Below are 22,542 nucleotides of genomic sequence, written 5' to 3'. Positions count from 1 at the left end.
TTAGAACAGTGCTCGGCACGTAGTAAGCGCCCTACAAATATTAGTATTATTATTATGAACCGTCGGCTCAGCTGGCCGGGCCCCCGCGCCTGCGCAGTAGAAAGTCGGGCATAAGGGGGGGTGCAACGGCTGTCAAGTCATCAGTTAACAGCGGCGCATGCGCAGTAGGAAGTCGGGCGGCGGGGAAGAGAGGCCGGCTGTATAGGGAGCCGGGCCCCCGCGCCTGCGCAGCAGAGAATCAGGCTGGTTGGGACACTGAGGGAGCGTGCCAGGGGGCGTGGCCAGAGCCCCCCCCCCTCCGCGCGCCTGCGCAGTAGACGGCCGGGCCGGGCCGGCGGCTGAGGGGCGTGGCCAGAGCCGTCAGCCTCTTGTTTATGGGCCGGGCCCCCGCGCCTGCGCAGTAGACGGTCGGCGGCTGAGGGGGGCCGTGGCCAGAGCCGTCAGCCGGTTGTCCATTGGTCCGGCTCCCGCGCGTGCGCAGTAGACAGTCGGGCCGGTGGGGCGGCGGAGGAGGCCTATGAGGGGGCGGGGCCAGAGCCGTCCGCCGGCCGTTTAACGGGCCGGGCCCCCGCGCGTGCGCAATAGACAGTCGGACCGGTCCGGCGGTTGAGGGGGCGGGGCCAGAGCCGTCGTCCGCTTGTCTATGGGGCAGGCCGCCGCGCCTGCGCAGTAGACAGTCTGACCGGTCCGGCGGTGGAGGGGGCGTGGCCAGAGCCGTCGGCCGCTTGTCCATGGGCCGGACCCCCCACGCCTGCGCAGTAGGCAGCCGGACCGGTCCGGCGGCGGAGGGGGCGGGACCAGAGCCGTCAGCCGCTTGTCTATGGGGCAGGCCCCCGCGCGTGCGCAATAGACAGTCGGACCGGTCCGGCGATTGAGGGGGCGTGGCCAGAGCCGTCGGCCGCTTGTCTATGGGGGAGGCCCCCGCGCCTGCGCAGTAGACAGTCTGACCGGTCCGGAGGTGGAGGGGGCGTGGCCAGAGCCGTCGGCCGCTTGTCCATGGGCCGGACCCCCCACGCCTGCGCAGTAGGCAGCCGGACCGGTCCGGCGGCGGAGGGGGCTGGACCAGAGCCGTCAGCCGCTTGTCTATGGGGCGGGCCCCCGCGCCTGCGCAGTAGGCAGTCGGGCCCGTCCGACGGCTGAGGGGGCGTGGCCTGAGCCGTCATGCGCTCGTCCATGGGCCGGACCCCCGCGCCTGCGCAGTAGGCAGTCGGGGCGGTCCGGCGGCGGAGGGGGCGTGTGAGGGGGCGTGGCCAGAGCCGTCGGCCGGCCGTTTACCGGGCCGGGCCCCCGCGCCTGCGCAGTAGGCAGCGGGGACCGGCGCGGCGCGGCGGCGATGATGATGGCGGCGCGGTCGGCGGTGCCCCTGCGGGGTGTCCGCGTGTTGGAGCTGTCCGGGCTGGCCCCGGCCCCCTTCTGCGGGCTGGTCCTGGCCGACTTCGGGGCGGAGGTGGTGCGGGTGGTGCGGCCGGCGGCGGCCGGGGCGGCGGCCGGGCTGGAGCGGGGCAAGCGGACCCTGCCCCTCGACATCAAGGAGCCGCGCGGGGCCGCCGTGCTAAGGGGCCTCTGCCGCCAGGCCGACGTCCTCCTCGACCCCTTCAGGCACGGTCAGTCCTCGCCCCCGAACCCCGAGCCCGCCGCATCGGCGTCTGATGAGAATAGTGACGAGGATGGGGGGCGGTTGTTAAGCGCTGACCGTGTGCCGAGCGCTGTGCTAAGCGCTGGGGGAGATGGAGGCTCATCGGGGGGGGGGGGATCTTCATCCCCATTTTCCAGAGGAGGGAACTGAGGCCCAGGGAAGCCACTTGCTCCCAGTCCGCCAGCTGACAAGGGGCAGAGGCGGGATTCGAACCCACGACCTCCGACTCCCCGGCCCGGGCTCTTTCCACCGAGCCCCCGGGCCACGTCCTCCCTCCTCACCTCCGCCAAACTCCCTCTCTTCCCCCCCCTTCACAGCCCTCCTGAGAGCTCACCTCCTCCAGGAGGCCTTCCCAGACCGAGCCCTCCCTTTCCCCCTGCTCCTCCTCCCCTCCCCACAGCCCTTGTGTCTGCTTGTAAACACTGTTTATTACTCTATTTGATCAAGGATGTGTCTAGCTCTACGACTCTGTTTATCTATTCTCATGGTAGTGATGCCTCACTACTTGTTTTGCCGTCCTAATAATAATAATGTTGGTATTTGTTAAGCGCTTACTATGTCTTGTCTCCCCCCGATGAGATGGGGAGCCCGTCCTTGGGCAGGGACGGTCTCTCTCTGTTGCCCGCTTGTCCCTTCCAAGCGCTTAGTCCAGTGCTCTGCACATAGTCAGCACTTAATAAATATGATTGAAAGAATGAATGACTTTATCTCGATGACGTTGGTCTTGTTTTGGTTCGCTTTTGCTCTGCTGTCGCCCCCGTTTGCACTGTGAGCCCATCATTGGGCAGGGACGGTCTCGCTCTGTTGCCCAATTGTCCATTTCCTAGCGCTTAGTCCAGCGCTCTGCACCCCGTCAGCGCTTAATAAAGACGAATGAATGAATTTATCTCGATGATGTTGTCTTGTTTTTGTTTTGTTCTCTTTTGCTCCGCTGTCCATCTCCCCCCGCTTTTCGACTGTGAGCCCGTCGTAGGCTGGGATTGTCTTTCCTTGTTGCTTAAATGTACTTCCCAAGCGCTTCGTACAGTGCTCTGCACCCAGTAGGCACTCAATAAATACAACTGAATGAATGAAGTGGTGGAGACGGGATTAGAACCCATGACCTGACTCCCAGGACCGTGCTCTATCCAATGCACCGTGCTGTTCTTAGCGTTGACTATGTGCCAGGGGCTGGAGATAACCAAATAATAATAATAATAGCATTGATGGTATTTAAGTGCTCACTATGTGCCGAGCACTGTTCTGAGCGCTGGGAGGGATACAGGGTAATCAGGTTGTCCCACGTGGGGCTCACAGTCCTAATCCCCATTTTACAGATGAGGGAACTGAGGCCCAGAGAAGTGAAGCGACTTACCCAAGGTCACCTGGCAGGCAAATGGCAGAGCAGGGATTAGAACGCAGGTCCTTCTGACTCCCACTCCCTTCATCCTCCCCACTTCCACTACCAGGGTCTTTCCTTTCTCCCTAAGAACCTTGTTTCCTTAGATAACTGGTTCCCATGGTTGGTTTTTAGTTATTTTGGAAGAGCGTTAGCATCGTCCCATCTCGGACAGAGTCCTCACCTTGCAATCAGCCTGGTGGAAAGAGCCCCGAGCTGGGAATCAAGGGCCCTGAGTTCTAGTTCTACTAGCTCTGCTCCTTGCCTGCTCTGTGACCTTGGGCAAGTCACTTAATTTCTCTGTGCCTCATTTTCCACCCTGTAGAGCTGCTGCGCGATTCACTAGGCCACACCGCTTCTCGTCACACTTGGTTTTATGCTATTTGTTAAGCGCTTACTAGGTGCCCGTCACTGAACTAAGCACCAGGGTAGATGCAGGATGACCTGAATGGGCACAGTTCATATCCCACTTTGTACACACTTTGGAAGAAGTGTGGCATAGTGGATAGAGCACAAGCCTGGAAGGCAGAAGGTTATGGGTTAATAATAATAATAATAATGTTGGTATTTGTTAAGTGCTTACTATGTGCCGAGCACTGTTCTAAGCGCTGGGGTAAACACAGGGGAATCAGGTTGTCCCACGTGGGGCTCACAGTCTTAATCCCCATTTTACAGATGAGGGAACTGAGGCCCAGAGAAGTGAAGTGACTTGCCCACAGTCACACAGCTGACAAGTGGCAGAGCTGGGATTAGAATCCAGATCCTTCCGACTCCCAGGCCTGTGCTCCATCTGTGAGGTCATGCTGTTTCTCGTCACATTTTGTCACACTTTACTTAATAATATTATTACTCGCTTACAGTGTCGTAGACTGTGGGCCAAGTGAATGCAAGATAATCAGACAGGACCATACCCTCACAGATCTTAGAAGGGTAGGGTGTGGGTAGGATTGTATCCCCGCTCTAGAGGGTGGAAAATGAGGCACAGAGTAATTAAGTGACTTGCCTAAGGTCACAGAGCTGGAACTAGAACCCAGGGCCCTTGATTTCCCGCTCGGAGCTCTTTCCACCAGACTGATTGCAAGGTGAGGACTCTGTCAGAGGCGGGACGATGCTAACACTCTTACAAAATGACCAAAAACCAACCCATGGGAACCAGTTATCTAAGGAAACAAGGTTCTTAGGGAGGAAGGAAAGACCCTGGTAGTGGAAGTGGTGCGAATGACATATTTCAAAATCACCAGGCCTTCTGGACATCACATTTTAAAATTAATTTTCTTTAGGATTGTGGTGCTGGTGGATCATCATGCAAATTTGCTAAGACAACTTGAGACCTGGCAGAGTCCATTAGATTTGTAAATGGACAAATCTATTATGGCAGTGACAATGTAAAGAACAACTTAAAGTTTAAGGGGAGGTTAATTCTGGTTGAACTCTTAATTGAAATGTGACTCATGGGGGAGAGGTCAGGTAAAACACTAGCACTTCATATCTCAGTTGTGTTCCATTTTGAGGCAGCATTGTATGCTGGAATAAGCACGAGTCAAAGAGTCATGATAGTCCTGGATTCTAGTCCTATTGGGCTACTAAAGCAGTCTTGGGCATGTCGCTTCTTCTTGCTAGGTCTCAGTTCTCCTCATCTGTAAAATGGGCATAAACATAGTCCCCGGTTGTCATCCCTCCCCCGCAGGGTGATTGGCCAGGTAAAATGAAATCATTTATGTGAAAGTGCCATGGAAAAACAAAGATTAAAAATAAGGTATTTTTATGATCATAAGCTCCGTCTAGACTGTAAATTCCTATGGGCAGGGAATGTGTCTACCAGCTCTGTTGTACTGTACTCTCCCAAGAGTACTGTGCTCTGCTCACAGTAAGTGCTCAGTAAATGTCATTGTTTGGCATAGGAGACAGGATAATAGGGGAACTGAAAATATGAAGGCTATTAATGTAAAATTAGAACAATTGTTGGAACATAAAATTGGAATTGTATTCTGATTTCACCCGCCGTGTTGTAATCTCGCTGTTAAAGTTTGTCGCTATCAATTGCACTTAAATCATCAGGGAGAGGATTTTTTTTTTTTTACAGTTTATCATCTTTTTTTGAAAGTTTGGAATCAGGGTTGAGTCAACAACAAGCAGTGTCATGAAATTTTGATCTTCCTTTAAAGGTGTCATGGAGAGGCTTGGTCTGGGTCCGGAGGTTGTTCAACAAGAGAATCCAAAACTCATATATGCCAGACTGAGTGGATTTGGGCAGTCAGGAAAACTTGCCCGAACTGCAGGACATGATATCAACTTTCTGGCTCTGTCAGGTATGGTAGAAAAAAAAAATCTCCAGTATTTTCATTTGTTGCTGATAGAGCTGTCTTTCAGTTTGAAGATTACTCGGCTGATGGCAAGATCGTATCCGCGTGTTAGCGTTTTTGAGAGAGCGTCTCTTGCACAATTTACCCTCAAAAATCTAGTAGGGCATCTTCTTGGGGCCACTGCCATTTGGAGTGAGAATTGTTCAGGCATCCAGGGTGTCACGACACCTCTGCAGAGGGTTGCAGAAATGGGAGTTCCTTCCGTCTGTAAGTGAGGCACGATAAGCCCCCAGAAGTCAGCAAGGGGGGCACACTCACAGGCGAGAAAATAACAGAGAGAGAGGAGAGCCTCTCTAGGCACTAAACTCATATCGGGCAGGGAACGGGTCCACTGATTCTGTTATATTGTACTCTCCCAACTGCTCACTACAACGCTCTGCATATAGTAAGAGTTCAGTAAATATTCATTGATTGATTGGCTGTAGTTTAAGAAGATAAATGAAAGGAACAGGTTATCACCTCTGTCAGCAGGACCTGTACTTGAGTTGTTTCCACAGAGGTGGGAGAGCATTGAGCCATCACGCTTTCTCAGGTGGTTCCTCCCATGCCCCGACATGAAGCTTTGCGAAATGGTTGGCAGGGAGAGCTGGTGTGGTCTGTGGCTAGAGAACTGAACTAAACACCTCACAGACCTCAACAGCCGCAGAATGGGCCCTCACCTATTTTGCGAGTCTTTGCCAAGGGGCTGGGTAAAAGTTCCCGAGTGTTTACCCATTCTCACTCCGCAGGGTAAGCCAAAACAAATGAGAAGTCCTCCTCTCTCCTCGCCTCAAAGTCGCCAAATAACAATTCAGTGAATAATTGCTTGAATGCAGAAATGCTCTAGTCTGCCGAGTCAGAATGTTCAGGCACCCTGGGTGGGCATTTATAATAGCGATATTTGTTAAATGCTTATTATGTGCCAACGCATAGTCTCACAGGGCTCACGATCTAAGTAGATGGGAGAACCGGTATTGAACTGAACCCCCATTTTACAGATGAGGCCAGTGAGGCCCAGAGAGGCTAAGCGTCTTGCCCTAGGTCATACAGCAGGCATCTGTTGGGATGCAGATGATCAAGTCAGACCCAATCTCTGTCCCATTGGAGCTCACAATCTGAATAGGATTGAGTCCCCGTTTTACAGGCGAGGACAGGGAGGTACAGAGAAGTTAAGTGACCTGCCCAGGGTCACAGAGCAGGCCAGTAAGTGGCAGAATCAGGATCCGAGCCCAGGTTCTCTTATCCCAGTCCCATGTTCTTTCCCCTAAACCAGCTTCTCCATATATGTCCAGCATTTGAGAGGGGAAAAAAAAAATAGTCCTAATTTTTCCAGTTTTCATAGTTTTAATTTTCACACTCTCTTCTAAATTCCGACTTTGTGTGTCTGAATGACTTTCAAAAGGGTGGACAATTTCTCTTTGATATTACTTCTGATTTGTTAGGTCCTTATGTTAATAAATTACAGCCCATCGGGAGTGAGGGTTACGGAGGCCTAGAATTTGACGGAAAGGAATCCCTATTTAAGTGTGCTAAGGCGATAGGGGTTACGAACCAGGATACCTGGTAATAAAGAAAACTTAGTATTTGACTGATCTAGGTAATATGGGAAGATACATTTCTCTTTGTTTCTTCCAAGCAGCAAATTCTCTGAATTAAAGGGGAAGTCATGGAAGGGGCTTGTAATTCTCAGAGGCTTTTGCAATAATGGTTTCTGCTTTTGCTGTGTGTAGGTGTGCTCTCGAAAATGGGCAGAAGTGATGAAAATCCGTATGCACCCCTGAACCTGGTGGCCGACTTCGGGGGCGGCGGCCTCATGTGTGCGTTGGGGATCGTCATGGCTCTTTATGAACGTACAAAATCTGGCAAAGGTCAGGTCATCGATGCCAACATGGTGAGTTATTGTTTGAACCGAAATAACATCTTCCAGTGCTTCAGTGGGCAATGTAAGATGATTCGTTTTTGAATCATGGCTAGCGTAGGTCTAGATGTCCGGGCAGATCATCATTTTCTAAATTAAGAGTGGACTACTGTAATTGTGTGTATATTTGTAATGATGTACATATTTGTAATTTATTCATATTCATATCTGTCCCCCTCTAGACTGTAGGCTCTTTATGGGCAGGGAATGTGTCTATAGTAAGCACTTAACAAGTCCGGTCATTATTATTTATTGTTATTGTACTCTCCCAAGTGTTTAGTACAGTGCTTGGCACACAGTCAGTGCTCAGTAAATATGATTGACTGAATAAATGAAGGAATGCATGTGAGCTCCCTCTAGACTGTGAGCTTGTTGTGGGCAGGAATGTGTCTGTTCATTCTTATTTTGTACTCTCCCAAGCACTTAGTACAGTGTTTTGCACACAGTAAGCTCTCAATAAATATGATTAAATGAATGAATGGACAATTAGACTCAGGGGCAAAAGTGATTTTTAATAAGTCTTTGAATGCCATGCCCGGGAAATATTGGGCATTCCCCCAAGCCTGGCATTGATTAAAGCAGTTAATGTATAAAGAATCATTTATTTTCTTTGCTCACTATTGTTTGCAGTTAGAATAGAACTCGGGGCATAACTTCTTTCCTGACCGACTCATGGAACTTAGTTGCAGTCTGGACAGTGATGTGATTGTGTCTTCTTCACTGAACCTCAGCAAGCTTCAAATCCCTTACCCACTGTATAGAGATGCCGTTCATTTTTCCGGAAATAGTGGCATAATGGCATGTATAGAATAATGACTGTCCTGATCCCTCCGGTCTGCTCCCCGGGACATGCAAGCATTTGATTCATTTGCTAATAATAATAATGGCACTTGTTAAGTGCTCACTATGTGCCAAGCACTGTTCTAAGTGCTGGGGTAGACACAAGTTAATCAGGTTACGCACTGTCCCTGCCCCCTCCACAGGGCTCACAGTCTTGATCTCCATTTTACAGATGAGGTGACGGAACCCCAGAGAAGTGAAGTGACTTACCCAAGGTCACACATCAGCCAGGATTAGAACCCAGGTCCTATTGACTCCCAGCCCCACGACCTATCTACTAAGCGACCAGTGCCTACTATGTGCAGAGCACTCGACTAGACTCTTGGGAGGGGACAACAACCACGTCACACCCAGACTCTTATTTTAGGGAGCTTTCTAGGCTCTAAAGTGATTTTGGGGAGATCAGTCAATCAATCAGATTTATTGAGTGCTTACTGTGTGCAAGAGCATTGAAGTAAGCCCTCGGGAGAGTACAATATTATAGAGTCGGTCGGCGTGTGCCCTGCCCACAACAAGCTTACGGTCCAGAGGGAGGAGCTGATTAATAATAAAAATGATAATAATAATAAAGCCTTGAGTCCCCTGAACAGATTGTGTCGGGATTACGTGATCAGAAAAAGGAAGGACGTAGAGCAGAGGAGGGCAAAATTGCATCCCACTGAGTCAGCAGTTAACTTTTGGAAGCTGTCCCTCCTATGCACCACGGTATTCCAAGCCTACCGAGGATCCCTGTGCATTCGTTTGATAGTGTCGGTTGAGCACTGTACAAGTTGCTTGAAAGAGTACTATAGACGTGAAAGACACCAGTGCCGTCCTCGAGGATTCTTAGATAATCTAGCAGAGGAGACGGGCAGACCCAACTGGACGCGTAGAGACGGAGCAAGAGGAAAATCATGGATACAACTGGCATCAACATTAAATTGATATATACAGAAGAGCTCTGTGGCTTGGGGATAACATCGACAGTGGGAGGGAGTGATCCGTGCCGGAATACTGATTGTGATTAGAGAACAGGCTGGGGAAGGAGGCAAGTTGGTGGTAATAATTGTGATATTTAAGAGCTTCCCGTGTGCCAAGCACTGTACTAACCCCGGGGGTAGATACGAGATCACGAGTTCAGATGCAGTCTCTGTCCCATATGAGGCTCACAGGTTAAGATGGAAGGAGACCAGGTAATAATTATAATAATGGTATTTGGTAAGCCCTTACTGTGTGTCAAGCACTGTTCTAACTGCTGGGTTACATTCGAGCCGATCGGGTTGGACACAGCCCCTGTCCCACATGGGGTGCTCTGTCTTAATCCCCATTTTACAGATGTCAGTGAGGCACAGAGAGGTGAAGTGACTGCCCACACTCACACAGCAGACACGTGGTGGAGCCAAGATTAGAACCCAGGTCCTCTGATTCCCAGCCCCATGCTCTATCCACAAGGCCACACTGCTTCTCGCGTAAACATAGCTTATTCACCCTGATTAGAGACCTGCCCTCAGGAGCCATATTTTGCATCTGCTTTTCCCTCAATACCACTTGCAGATCATCCACTTTTACTTGCCCCATGCCACAGAGAAAGTCTGTTTCCTAAGCCTGTCCTATGGTTTTGCCTACAGTGGGTCCAGGTAAACCGGAGGCATTTCAAGCCTGGCAAGGGATGTCTGATGGCTGTCAATCTTTGCATGGCCTAGTGGAAAGAGCACGGGCCTGGGAGTCAGCAGGTCATGAGTTCTACTCCCAGTTCTGCCACTTGTCTGCTGTGTGGCCCTGGTCAAGTCACTTGGCTTTTCTGTGCCGCGGTTACCTCATCTGTAAAATGAGGATTAAGACTGTGAACCCCATGCGGGACAGGGACCGCGCCCAACCCGATTTGCTTGTCTCCACCCCAGCGCTTAAGTAAGCACATAGTAAGCATTTAACAGGTACCACAATTAATATTATTATTCTCTCAATAAATAAATAGCCCGACCACCTTTTCTTCTGGGCAGAGGAATGGTGGCTGGGGCTGAGACAGGAGAGGGAGAAAAAAGAGGGTAAATGGGTGGCTTCGGGACAGAGCAGGACACAGCCCAAGCCGTGACTTAGCCTCAGCGGTCCCGAGGTCGCCTGAGGCCCGCTCCTTCATTCTGTTCCGATTTATGGAGCAGCAGGGGCCTAGGAGGAAAAAGCGGAGACTCGGTTGCCTGCACCCATCCCCCTCTGCCCTCTGCCCGGCTCCCCAGAGGCAGAACCACCGCTGCTGTTGCTGCCGGGGCCGGATGCTGCTCTCTAGGGCTCCCAGGGTTTCCAGAGACCACAGCCGAGCTGTTCCCCTGTGCCACAAACCCTGAAGCAGCGGTTTTGGGGGCAACAGTGGCCACTCCCACTTACCCCGAGAACAGAGAGGCAGGGACAAGCTCAGCTGCTTGGGTCTCTCTCTTCTCCTCCTGCTGCTGCTGGCTGGCTCTGCCAGGGCTCTCCCAGACCTGCAGACATGTCAATCTTCTGTCGTGACCCACCTGGGTACCCTCAGCCAAGTTGCAGGTTGGGGGCGATTACTATTAGAAGCGGGTAAGATCCCCTAGGATGGATGCAGGAATGAGTGGGTGGCTGCTGGTGCCCGGTTGCCTCACCCTCCTGGTTGCAATAAACCTGGGAACCCTTGGAGAGCTGAGGGGACTTGAAGCCAGCCATGAGGGCAGAAGCCTTCGGTGAACCTCTTTTCTACAGAGCGCACAAAAATTGAGCGTATGAAGCATTCTTTTTAAAGCCTCGTTTCAGTTCTAGCTTTTTTGTGGCAACTTTTCTGTCCTGCAGGGTGAAGAGTCTGTCTCAGTGGTTTCGTTGACAAATTTGCACTTCCTTTCTTCTCCCTCTTTGAAGGTGGAAGGAACGGCCTATTTAAGTACTTTTTTGTGGACGACTCAGAGCGCTGGGCTATGGGACCAGCCTCGGGGAAAGAACCTCCTGGACAGCGGAGCCCCTTTCTACGAGACGTACAAGACTTCAGACGGGAAATTTATGGCAGTTGGTGCCATAGAACCTCAGTTCTACCGGCTGTTAATTAAGGGTAAGGAACTGCCGGAGGCTGAACTTCGCTAGTCTCTTTGCAGAAATATACTGCCACTGCGGTTTGGGAATATCAAACATTTCCTTGGCCTTTTTGGGATTTACTGACATTTAATGCATTTATTTCTTTTTTATTTCAATGCAGTCCTTCCCCTGGAGATTATAAAGCTCTCCCTCTCCTTGGTAATTGACAGGAAATTAGTTTTTTCTGAATATCCCGCTCTGAGACACTGATTTAATATTGAGGATCAAGAATAAGCTGCTCATGATTTAAGATTTAGAATGTCCCTCACTATATTATTGATTCAACGTAGTTAGTAATATTTATTAAGCATAGACTGTGCAGAACACTGTACTTAGTGCTTGAGAGAGTGTAATGTAACACTATAACAGGCACATTCCCTGCCCACAGTGACCGTACAGTCTAGAAGGGGAGACGGACGTTAATATAAATAAATGAAATTACAGATATGTACATAAAATGCTGTGGAGCTGGGATTGGAGGATGAATAAAAGGAGCAAGTCAGGGCGACACAGAACAGGATGGAAGAAGGGGAAAAGAGGGTATAGTCAAGGAAGGCATCTTGGAGGAGATGTGCCTTCAAGAAGGCTTTGAAGGAGACGGGTGGAGTAATTGTCTGTTGGATATGAAGAGGGAAGGCGTTCCAGGCCAGAGGCAGGTCACAGGTGAGAGTTTGGCAGCGGGATAGACACGATCGAGATACGGTGAGTAGGTTGGCATTAGAGGAGAGAAGTGTGCGGGCTGGATTGTAGTAGATGAGTAGGGAGGTCAGGTAGGAGGGGGGCAAGGTGATCGAGTGCTGTAAAGCCGGTGGCGAGGAGTTTCTGTTTGATGCAGAGTTGGATGAGAAAGAACTGGAGGTCCTGGACGTCCTGGAGAAGTGGGGAAATGTGGCCTGATCGTTTTTGGAAGAAAAGTGATCTGCGCAGCAGAGTGAAGTATGAAGTGGGGAGAGACAGGAGGCAGGGAGGTCAGCAAGGAGGCTGCTACAGTAATCGAGGCAGGATAGCATAGATGCTTGGATTAACGTGGTAGCGGTCTGTGTAGAGAGGAAAGGGTAGATTTTAGAAACGTTGTGAAGGTCGAACCAACAGAATGTAGTGATGGATAGAGTACATGGGTTGAATGAGAGCGAGGAGTCAAGGATGATGCCAAGTCATGGGTTTAGGAGAGCGGAAGGATGGTGGTGGGACAGTCAGGAGGAGGACAGGGTTTGGGTGGGATAAGATAAGGCGTTCTGTTTTAAACATGTTAGAGGTAACCTGGGACATTCAAGTAGAGATGTCCTGAAGGCAGGAGGAAATGTGAGACTGCAGAGAGGGAGAGAGATCGGGGCAGGAGATGGAGATTCAGGAATCGTCCACATGGAGGTGGTAGTCGAGCCATGGGAGGGAGGGAGTTCTCCAAGGGAGTGGGTGTAGATGGAGAATAGAAGGGGACCCAGAACTGACTCCTGAGGAGCACTCACAATCAGGAGGTGGGAGACAGAGGCGGAGCCCGCGAAAGGGATAGATAATGAGCAGACAGAGACATAGAAAGGAGAACCAGGAGAGGACAGAACCAGTCAGAGAAGCCGAGGTTGGGTCATTTTCCAGGAGAAGGGGCTGGTCGACAGTGTCGAAGGCAGCCGAGAGGTCGAGGAGGATTAGGGTAGAGTAGAGGCTGATGGATTTGGCAAGAAGGAGATCAGTGGTGACCTTTGAGAGAGTGGTTTCTGTGAAGCGAAGGGGTCAGAAACCGGATTGAAGGGAGTCACGGAGAGAATTGGAGGAGAGGAACTTGAGAGAGCGGGTGTAGACAGCTCGCTCAAGGGGTTTGGAAGGGATGGTTGGAGGGAGATGGGGTGATAACCGGAGGAAGTTGGGTCCAGGGAGGTTTTTTAGGATAGGAGAGACAGGAGCATGTTGTACTATGAACCTCCTCTGCAAATAGTGTGCCTGCCCAGACTGTGTAAAGTCTACCAGCTTAATTTTGCATCATAAATAATTAACCCATAGCTGTTCTTGTGTTCATGTAGTAGTTAATTATCCTTTAAGGCCCTAATCATTTGATAGAGCAAACCATTACTTTTAGAGCAGATAGATAATTACCATTTGTGGCTAAAAATCACCTGCCTGCATTAAAACTTTAGCACAGATGAGCAGATATACGTCAATCTAGCAGAAATGTTTGGTCTTTGCCCAGATTACACTGACGGTGTACTTCTCACTCTCTCTTTCTGTTTTCCCTTTCTCTTTGTTGTTCTCCTAGCGTTCTGTCTCTGCCACTGTCTCTGGCCTTAACACTGTTTCTCGCTTGCTTGGGTTTGTTTGTGTGTCCCCTTCTGTGATTGTCCTATTCCACAGGTTTTCAGTGTGAGTTTATTTGTGGATGGCACCGCGTGGTTGGGAGAAAGCTCTGTTTATGGGGAGGAAAGAGTAAATGTTTGTTGGTCTGGGAGTGAACGTGGGAGGGTCTCTGTGTCTTGGTGATCCTAACTCTTGGGCAGCCGGAACCTACCTTGTCCTTGTCTTCCAGCTCCACTCTCACCTTTCTGCCTTTTGTAACAGGAGGACTTGGCCTTAGAGTCAGAAGATCATGGGCTCTAATTCTGGCTCTGCCAACCTGTCTGCTGCATGACCTTGGGCAAATCACTCTACTTCTCTATACCTCAGTTACCTCATCTGTAAAATGGGGATTGAGACTGTGAGCCCCATGTGGGACGGGGACTGTGTCCAAACTGATTAGCTGGTATCCACCCCAGCGTTTAGTAGAGTGCCTGGCACGTAATCAATGCTGAACAAGTACCACATTTTTAATTGTTATTATTAGATTTGGCAGCAGAGGCAGTTCAAGGGGTCAGCCCTCCTCACGCTCTCAACTTCATTCCCTCTACCTTCCCTGCCCTCGGTCTCTCTTCCCTTCAGCCCTTGCTGACCGGGACTCTCACCTCCCTCTCCAGCCCCACACCCCCTTTCTTGGCCTTGTGGCAAAGCTGGGGCCTCTCCCTGAGGGTGTAGTAGACACGTGGGAGCCGTGACACCCAATCGCTAGGTTTGAAGCTGGCACCCCAGATAGCCACTTAAAAGGGTTCTTTGGACAATAAATGTCAAATGTTAGAACCTCTCTGGAACTTAATTGCAAATCGTGCCTTAGGGTTCTTTTCCTATGTCTACCAAAAGGGTTGTTTGTATCATAAAAGCAATGCGTTTATAAATGTTTCTGCATAATAAGGTCTTTTAGAAGCAGGCACTTCCAGGAGGTGGTGATCTTTGGAGTTTGGGGGTACCTTTCTGGGCGCACCAATCAATGGTATTTATTGGGTGCTTCCTCTCTGCTGAGCTCTCTACTAAACACTCGGGAGGGTACAGTATAAGAGAATTAGCAAACACATTCCCTATTCATAGAACACACTGGACTTCCAGCCAATCACATTTCAATCAGTGGTATTTATTGAGTGATTAGTATGCGCAGTGCACTGTACTAGGTGCTTGCTGATTAACCTCTTGCAATCTGTTAACTCAAAAATAAATTTTTAAAGGAGCCTTGAACTTAAATTAACAGATACTGGACCCAGTTTAGAGAGAGGGTCAGTTTTTCGTGGGGTTTTTTTTTGTTGTTGTTGTTCTATAATGGTATTTATTAAACACTTTCTGTGTGCCAGATACTGAACTAAGCCCTGGGGTAGATAGAAGCTAATCCGGTTGGACAATAGAGCTGAGTTGGTATACGTTCCCTGCTGGCAATGATCTTACAATATATGGCATTAATGGAAATAAATAAAACATGGATATCTACATAAGCATACGTACAGAGAAGCAGCATGGCCTAGTGGATAGAGCAAGGCCTGGGAGCCAGAAGGACCTGGGTTCTGGATAATTATATAATTATATTGTATTGTAATATATGGGTACATTCCCCAAAGGGAGAGGAGACCTATTATCTCTAGTTTACCAATCCCATATGGTCCAGTGGTTTCAGAATTCTCTTCTGCAGACTAAGGAAATCTTGCGCCCCAAGATTTTCTGAATAGAGTCTGCTAACTAAAACCTGTGGAGGCATTCACAGAATTTGTGTGCATCCTGTTTGTCTTTTTTTCTCATTCTGTTCCCTGGTGTTTCCTCCCTCTTCTCATTTTTCCCTTTTTTCACTTCATCTTTAGCTTCCCTTTTCACCATCTCCCTTCCTCTCTTTATTCCCCACTCCCTTTTTCTCGTCTGCCCCACTGTATCTATAAATAACACTCTTATCTTTGCTTCGGACAATTTGCTTACACCCTTTTCTTCAGCCAGTTGGCAAGATTAAGGGATTAAATGCTAGATTGTTACCAGAAATTGTATCAGATCAAATATTAATTAACACATGAGGTTTTACTGATATAGTTTGTTTTATCGTTAAGCTATTTAATGAAAGGTCTTACAAATTGAAATTAGATTATTGAACTGAGCTGAATAGAGCTGCATAAATTCTAGTCCTTTTATGAAATGACATCTGAAGGACATAAGCTAAACCAAATCAGCAAAAACTATTTAACAGATGTTCCCAGGGGTATAATAAAGTATAGCATTTTTTGATAATGCTGTTGATTTTTAAATTCCAATAATTTGATGAGAACCCTTAATCTCCATTTTAATAATTATCATAATAAGGGCTGTTGTGTTTGTTTTTAGTTCTTATTGTGTGCCACGCACCGTTCTAAGCACTGGGGTAGATTCAAGATAATCAAGCCTCACCCAGGGACTCACTGTCTAAGTAGAAGGAAGAAAACAGGCATTAAATCCTCATTTTGCAGCTGAGGGAAGTGAGGCACAGAGAAGTTAAGCGACTTGCCCAAGGTGACACAGCAGACAAGTGGCAGAGCCGGGATTAGAGCTCACGTCCTCTGACTCCCAGGCCCAACCTCTTTCCACTACGCAACACTGCTTCTATACCAAAAAGAAATCTTCCTAAAGGTAAAGACCGTGGTTGAGAGCATCGGACTGAACCGTAACAAATGGGCAATAAACTCGGATTCAGGGTGGTTCAGGGAGCAGTTACTTTGTCTGGAAAGCCGCTTAGCAAATTCTGGAAATTTTTCCATGTTGCTACCTTGGTGGCTATTGGGTGGGGACAATAACAATAATAATAATGGTATTTGTTAAAGCGCTTACTATGTGCCAAGCACTGTTCTAAGTGCTGGAGTAGATAAAGGGTAATCAGGTAGTCCTACATGGGGCTCACAGTTTTAATCCCCATTTTACAGATGAGGGAACTGAGGCAAAGAGAGGTTAAGTGACTTGCCCAAAGTCACACACAGCTGATAAGTGGCGGAGCCGGGATTAGAACCCACAACCTCTGACTCCCAAACCCGTGCTCTTTCCACTGAGCCACACTGCTGAAGTGACTGTTTGAAGAGATGTAAGGTCATTAGAGGCAGGGAACGTGTCTAAACCCTGTTATACTTTCCCAAGCGCTTAGTACAGTGCTCAATAAATTTGATTAATTGATTGGTTCTATCCGTGGTGGCTCCGGCCCTGTGTGGATCAAGGGAGCAATCCCCACGTACTGTGTCCCCTGTGGCTGCTGGATAGAGCAGGGCACTGGCATATGGGCATTGCCGACTGCCTCCATGGCAGGCTCAGAGCTACTGAGAAGCTACCAGACGCAGAAATGCAGCTGTTGCCAGCCCCTTCCATGGATGGAAATGGGTCACCAGACAGGTTTGATTTTTACCCCACAGCTCAGTTTTCTCTTCTTATGGTATTGAGCACTTGCTTTGTGTCTACGCTCTGGGGTAGAGAGAAATTAATCAGGTGGGAAACAGTCCCTGTCCCACCTGGGGCACACAGACTCAGTAAAAGGGAGAGCAGATATAGCATCCCCTTTTTACAGATAAGGAAACTGAGGCAGAGAGCAGTGAAGTGACTTGCCCACCGTCACGCTGCCGGCAAGTGTCAGAGCCGGGATTAGGACCCAGGTCCTCTGACTCCCATGTTCTCAATATCGGAGGAACCCTCTTCCAGCCCAAAGTCAGGGCATTTATTATTTTATGTGAAGCCTCATCCTAAGTGCTGAGGTGGGTATATAATAAATGAATTGGTCACAGTCACTCTTAAATCAATCAGTGGCATTTAGGGAGCACTTACTGTTTGCAGAACATCATACTAAGCACTAAGTTTATTAGACAAGAGCTTTGCCCTCAGGAGTTTACAAGGGACTCAACCTAGGGAAAGGCAGTCTATAGGCAGGGGACATTGCTAGCTCAGTAGATTGAAGAGGTGAGCACAGCCTTTAAAGGACTTTTTTTCAACGCCTTATTAGTTTAAAGAAAGGAGTCATACGACAGAGAGGGAACACTAGTGTGATGAGCTTTTCCCAATGCTCAGAGAGCTCTCCTCTAGACTGTAAGCCTGTTTTGGACAGAGAATGTATCTGCTTCTCATTATATTGTACTGTCCCGAGTGCTTACTACAGTGCTTTGCACACAGTAAGCGCTCAATAAATGCAATTGAATGAATGAAGGAATCCAGAAATGACAAGTCCAAGCGTAGGTAGAATGAGACAGGGAATGAAATTCCCTTCATTGACCCTTTTCTCCAGTACGTGTGACAGAGAAATCCAGCACGAGTTGGGATCCTCTGTTGAAAATATGAGGAGAGTGAGAAAGTTAGCTCAAGGCTACAAGTCCAGAGATTTGGTGAGTTCAGTGACTCAGATATAAACTTCTGAAGTTTGAAATTCTGTTTACTGTGGGCAATGGCCTTGCTTCCTGGTAAAAAAGTTAAAAGGCTGAAAACTGCTATTGCAAAACAAACCTTTGGGTTCTGGATAAATATTTCAAAATCCAAGGTTGAAATTCCAGAGTAATCCACCACTTTGAAAGTTAATAGGGAGTGGGGAGAGAGCTTGGGGCAAAACCGCTTTTGAATTTTCTAAACCCAAAGTGTTTGAAAAACCGTGGGAATCTCCTTGTTGGGGCTGGGGGCCTCCAGGCTCATCCATGCCTAGAGGATCTAGCTTCAAACTAGAGGTATTTTTTTTTCCGCAGGAAGAGGCAGAAATGGGAGTCCCTTATGTCTGTCAATGGGGAATGATAAACCCATAGAAGGTGCTCACTAAATGTCAGCAGTCGACAAGGGGAGCACACTCACCAGTTTAAGGTACAAAAGAGAGAGGAAGCATCTTCAGACTATAAATTCATTATGGGCAGGGATCGTCTCTACTAATTTGGTTGTTTTGTCCTCTCACAAGCACTCAGTACGGTTCTGTGCACTTAGTAAGCACTCAGTAAAACCCATTGATTGATCTTTAAAGAGCCGCCTTGCTCCTGCAACCACCAAACCGCTGTTAAGAGCTGACAGGTCCAGCTTCTGAGACTAGCATTATTGCAGAACCTTAACGGTTCCCTCTTCCCTGCCCATTGACTGGCAGACTCAGACCTGAAAGTCAGAAGGATTGGACCAATTTTTATACCTCACATTGCACTGGGCTACATATAGAATTTCAGCTAGAATTAGGTGAATGCAATTTTCACTAAGAAGCATTCACATCTATTTTGCTCTCTTTATAAATTTTATTCCGTTCGTGTAACAGTTCTATCTCGTTTTGAAGGCATGTGGAGAAACTGTGTAGAATGGCTATAATCTATTACCCTGGCCCAGTGTTCATGTATCTGTATATCTCTGTGTGTGTGTCTGTACACATATGAGTAAAAAACAGTCCTAGTGGATGAGAAGCAGCATGGCCTAGTGGCTAGAGCATGGGCCTGGGAGTCAGAAGGATCTAGGTTCTAATCCCAGCTCCACCACCTGTCTGCTATGTGAACTTGGGAAAGTCATTTAACTTCTCCGTGCCTCAGTTACCTCATCTGTAAAATGGGGATAAAGACTGCAAACCCCATGTGGGTCAGGGACACTGTGTCCAACCTGGTTATTATGTATTCAGTTCAATTCAGTCATATCTGTTGAGTGCTTACTCTGTGCAAAGCACTGTATCAAGCCTTTGGGAAAGTACCATAAAGCAATAAATGGACACATTCCCTGCCCACAATGAGTATCTACTCCAGAGCTTAATACAGTGCCTGGCACATGGTAAGAGCTTAGCAAATACCATTAAAAAAAAAAAAATCAAGGTCTCCATCCTCCATCCTGAACCACTCTTTGAATAACATTCTGATCCCTCCCCCACCTCACCACACCCTGATCCCATGGAAAAGACTAGCACAGTTGGAGGGGAAGAGAAAAGGAATTTAGTAAGGTTTAATATTAAACAGCACAGTTACCTAACAATCTAAAACAAAGACTGTTCGCTGCATTCTCCCTAAAATAAACCCTGGAATGACATTCACCAGAGACTTTGACCTAGTACCACTTTGCTAGTTAATCAGTGGTATTTACTGAGTAGTTACTTTGTTCAGAGCACTGTCCTAAGCACTTTGGAGACCATAATTCAGTAGAGGTGGTTGGTAGTCATGATCCCTGCCCACAAGGAGCTTTCCATCTAGTGTGCCAGGAGGTTTTCCCAGTCTTGTAAAGGTGCAGCCCGAACCCTTGACCAGGGCTTGTTTTGGACCATTGAAAAATGGACCAAAGAAAGAGGGAAGGGGAGGCAGAGTTAAAACTAAAAGCTTTCATGGATAAGGCGTGGTTGGCCAATATGAAACAGGCTTTGACCCCCTCTCCCAAAATCTGCTTTAAATACAAGAGAAAACAGGGTAAGGCATTTGTCTGAAGCGTTTGTTCCATAGGAACCTAAAGGTGAAGCAGAGTTAGTTCTCTCTGGAAAGGTACAGCCACAGTAGTTTGGTGTTGACTTAATTTATGAAGTGACAGCTTAAGGAAAATAATCAAATCTAACAGCCTGAAACAGCAGTGGAGCAAAAAGCCCCTTTAATTAGGATACCATTTGCTCTCAAACAAATAGCAGTGAATTCCTTTTGGCTCCAAAAGAGGAGCTGGCAACCTTTCCAAGCACTTTCTTCCCTTCTCTTCAAAGAGTGGGCACTAAAATTAGTGATTAATCAATCAATCAGTGGTACTTATTGAGCAATCACTGGGTGCAGAACAATCAATTAATCATATTTATTGAGTGCTTACTGTGTGCAGAGCGCTGTACTAAGCACTTGAAAGCATATAACAGAGTTGGTAGACATTTCTCTGCCCACGACTTTACAGTCTAGAAAAGGAAGACAGTTATTAATTGTAACTTAATTACTGGTGTGAACATAAGTGTATCCACAGAGTTTTCTTGGTAAAAATACAGAAGTGGTTCTTTCATGACTCGACAACGTAAGCCAGGTACGTAACTGCAGTGGGGCTGAGGGAAGGGTAAATAAAGGGTGCAAATCCAAGTGCGGGGGTGAAGCAGAGGGAGTGGGAGAAGAGGAAATGAGGGATTAAGTCAGGAAAGGCTTCTTGGAGGAGATGCGCTCTTAATAAGGCTTTGAAGGTAGGGAGAGTGATTGTCTGTTGGAAGAAGGAGGGTGCTCCAAGCTAGAGGCAGTATGTAGGTGAGGGGTTGGCATAGAGATAGATGAGATATGAGCTACAGTGAGTAGGTTGGTATTAGAAGGGTGTATTGTGTGAGGGCTGGGTTGTAGAAGGAAATCAGGGAGACAAAGTAGGAGGGGGCAAGGGGATCGAGTGCTTTGAAGCTGATGATAAGGAGTTTCTCTTTGATGAGCAACCATTGGAGGTTCTTGAAGAATGGGGAAACATGGACTGAATGGTTTTGTAGAAAAATGATCTAGGCAGCAGAATGAAATATGGACTGAAGTGGGAAGAGGCAGGAGGGAGGTCAGCAAGCAGTACGATGTGGCAGTCAAGCCAGAGTAGGTGCTTGGATTCACGTGATAGCAGTTTGAATGGAGAGGAAAGTGGATTTTAGCGATATTGTGAAAGTCGAACTGACGGGACTTGGTGACAGACCGAATATGTGGGTTGAATGAGATGAGTTGAGGATCGCACCCAGGTTATGGGTTTGTGAGACGGATCATGGTGGTGCTGTCTACTGTGATGGGAAAATCAGGGGGGTACAGGTTTTGGATGGGAATATGAAGTTATTTTGGAAGTGTTAAGTTGGCGGTGTGAGCGGGACACCCTAGTAGTGATCTCTTGAAGGCAGGAGACAGAAGAGTAGAGAGATCAGGGCACTGAAGTAAGCAACTGGGGGAGTACAGTACAACAGAGACGGTAGATACGTTGCCTATTCATAAGAAGCCTACAGTCTAGAGGGGAAGACTGGCATTAAACTAAATTAAGGTTATGTAATCAAGTGCTGTGGGGTGAACATTAAGTGCCCAAAGAGTACAGAACCTAATGCGTAGGCAACGCAGAAAGGAGGGAGAGTAGGAGAAGACCTTTTGGAGCAGGTTGATCCTTTGGAAGCCTTTAATCACGACATACAGCCCAGTGAAAAACTGTATTTTTTTTTCCATCAGGCCTAGGGCTAGATCCTGAAAAACTTCCCCATCAGATGAGTATGGCCAACTGGCAAGAGATGAAAGAAATTTTTGCGGGCGTTTTCTCAAAGAAGACCCAGGCAGAATGGTGTAGAATCTTTGAGGGGACGGATGCCTGTGTGACTCCTGTTCTCAGCACTGAAGAGGCGATCCTACATGAGCATAACAAATCACGGGGCTCTTTTATCACGAATGAGGACCAGGAGGTCAGCCCCAGGCCCGCCCCTCGGCTTTCCAGGACTCCAGCCATTCCCTCGGTGCGAAGAACTCCTGTTGGAGAAGAGCATACCGAAGAGATTCTGAAAGACTTTGGATTTAGCAAGGATGAGATTAATAATCTTCGTTCGGCTAAAATCATTGACTGCAATGTGCCTAAATCTAATTTATAAATTTCTGCCAGTGGAATTAGTTATATCTTAACAAAACTACAGTGCAGAAGGACAAGGAAGTATTTGGAGGAAAAAAAAGAACACTTTTGTATAGAATCTCTTCTAATTATTTTTATTTAAAAACTAGCTGCACTAATTGAAGAATCAGTATATTCTTGGGAACTACAGAAGGGTAATGACTTTTTGCAGAAAAAAGAAGAGTTTCCTATAGAGCGTTTTTCTCGATTGCACCAAGTGATGAATCCATATATTTATAGTTATATTTTATTTGTATAGATGTGAAGTTTGCAGCCTTTGATTTTAGAATTTTGAGTTGATTCATGCAGTAGGCAATTATATTTCTTTGCCCTACACATTATAATGTATTGGATAATAAACCTTTATCATCTGTTCGGCAATTAATTGGAGTGCTATAACTAAAAAATAAAGTTTTTTTAATTTATAAAGTTATATTCATTGGAAATGTTTTGTCAGAACACTCTAAAACTCAACACAATTAATTCTGACATCCTTTAGAGCCTGGACCACTCTATGTAAAACACCAGTCTGAGCACTAAGGGG

At 47.7% G+C, this 22,542-nt stretch overlaps 1 protein-coding gene across 1 annotated transcript; it reads left to right on the top strand.

Moving 5' to 3' along the window:
• The first annotated feature begins 1,305 nt into the window (after positions 1 to 1,305).
• On the top strand, positions 1,306 to 22,431 carry AMACR (alpha-methylacyl-CoA racemase). Its single transcript, XM_029060803.2, has 5 exons — positions 1,306 to 1,604; positions 5,180 to 5,323; positions 7,087 to 7,247; positions 10,968 to 11,154; positions 21,572 to 22,431. The coding sequence occupies exons 1-5, from the start codon at positions 1,334 to 1,336 to the stop codon at positions 21,979 to 21,981; spliced, it is 1,173 nt and encodes a 390-aa protein (XP_028916636.1). The 5' UTR covers positions 1,306 to 1,333; the 3' UTR covers positions 21,982 to 22,431.
• Positions 22,432 to 22,542: the final 111 nt, after the last annotated feature.

The sequence above is a fragment of the Ornithorhynchus anatinus genome, chromosome 3, assembly GCF_004115215.2.
Source record: "Ornithorhynchus anatinus isolate Pmale09 chromosome 3, mOrnAna1.pri.v4, whole genome shotgun sequence".
NCBI classification, from domain to species: Eukaryota; Metazoa; Chordata; class Mammalia; order Monotremata; family Ornithorhynchidae; genus Ornithorhynchus; species Ornithorhynchus anatinus.
Note: the sequence above shows the minus strand (reverse complement) of the source record. Positions and strands in the feature narration are given on the sequence as shown.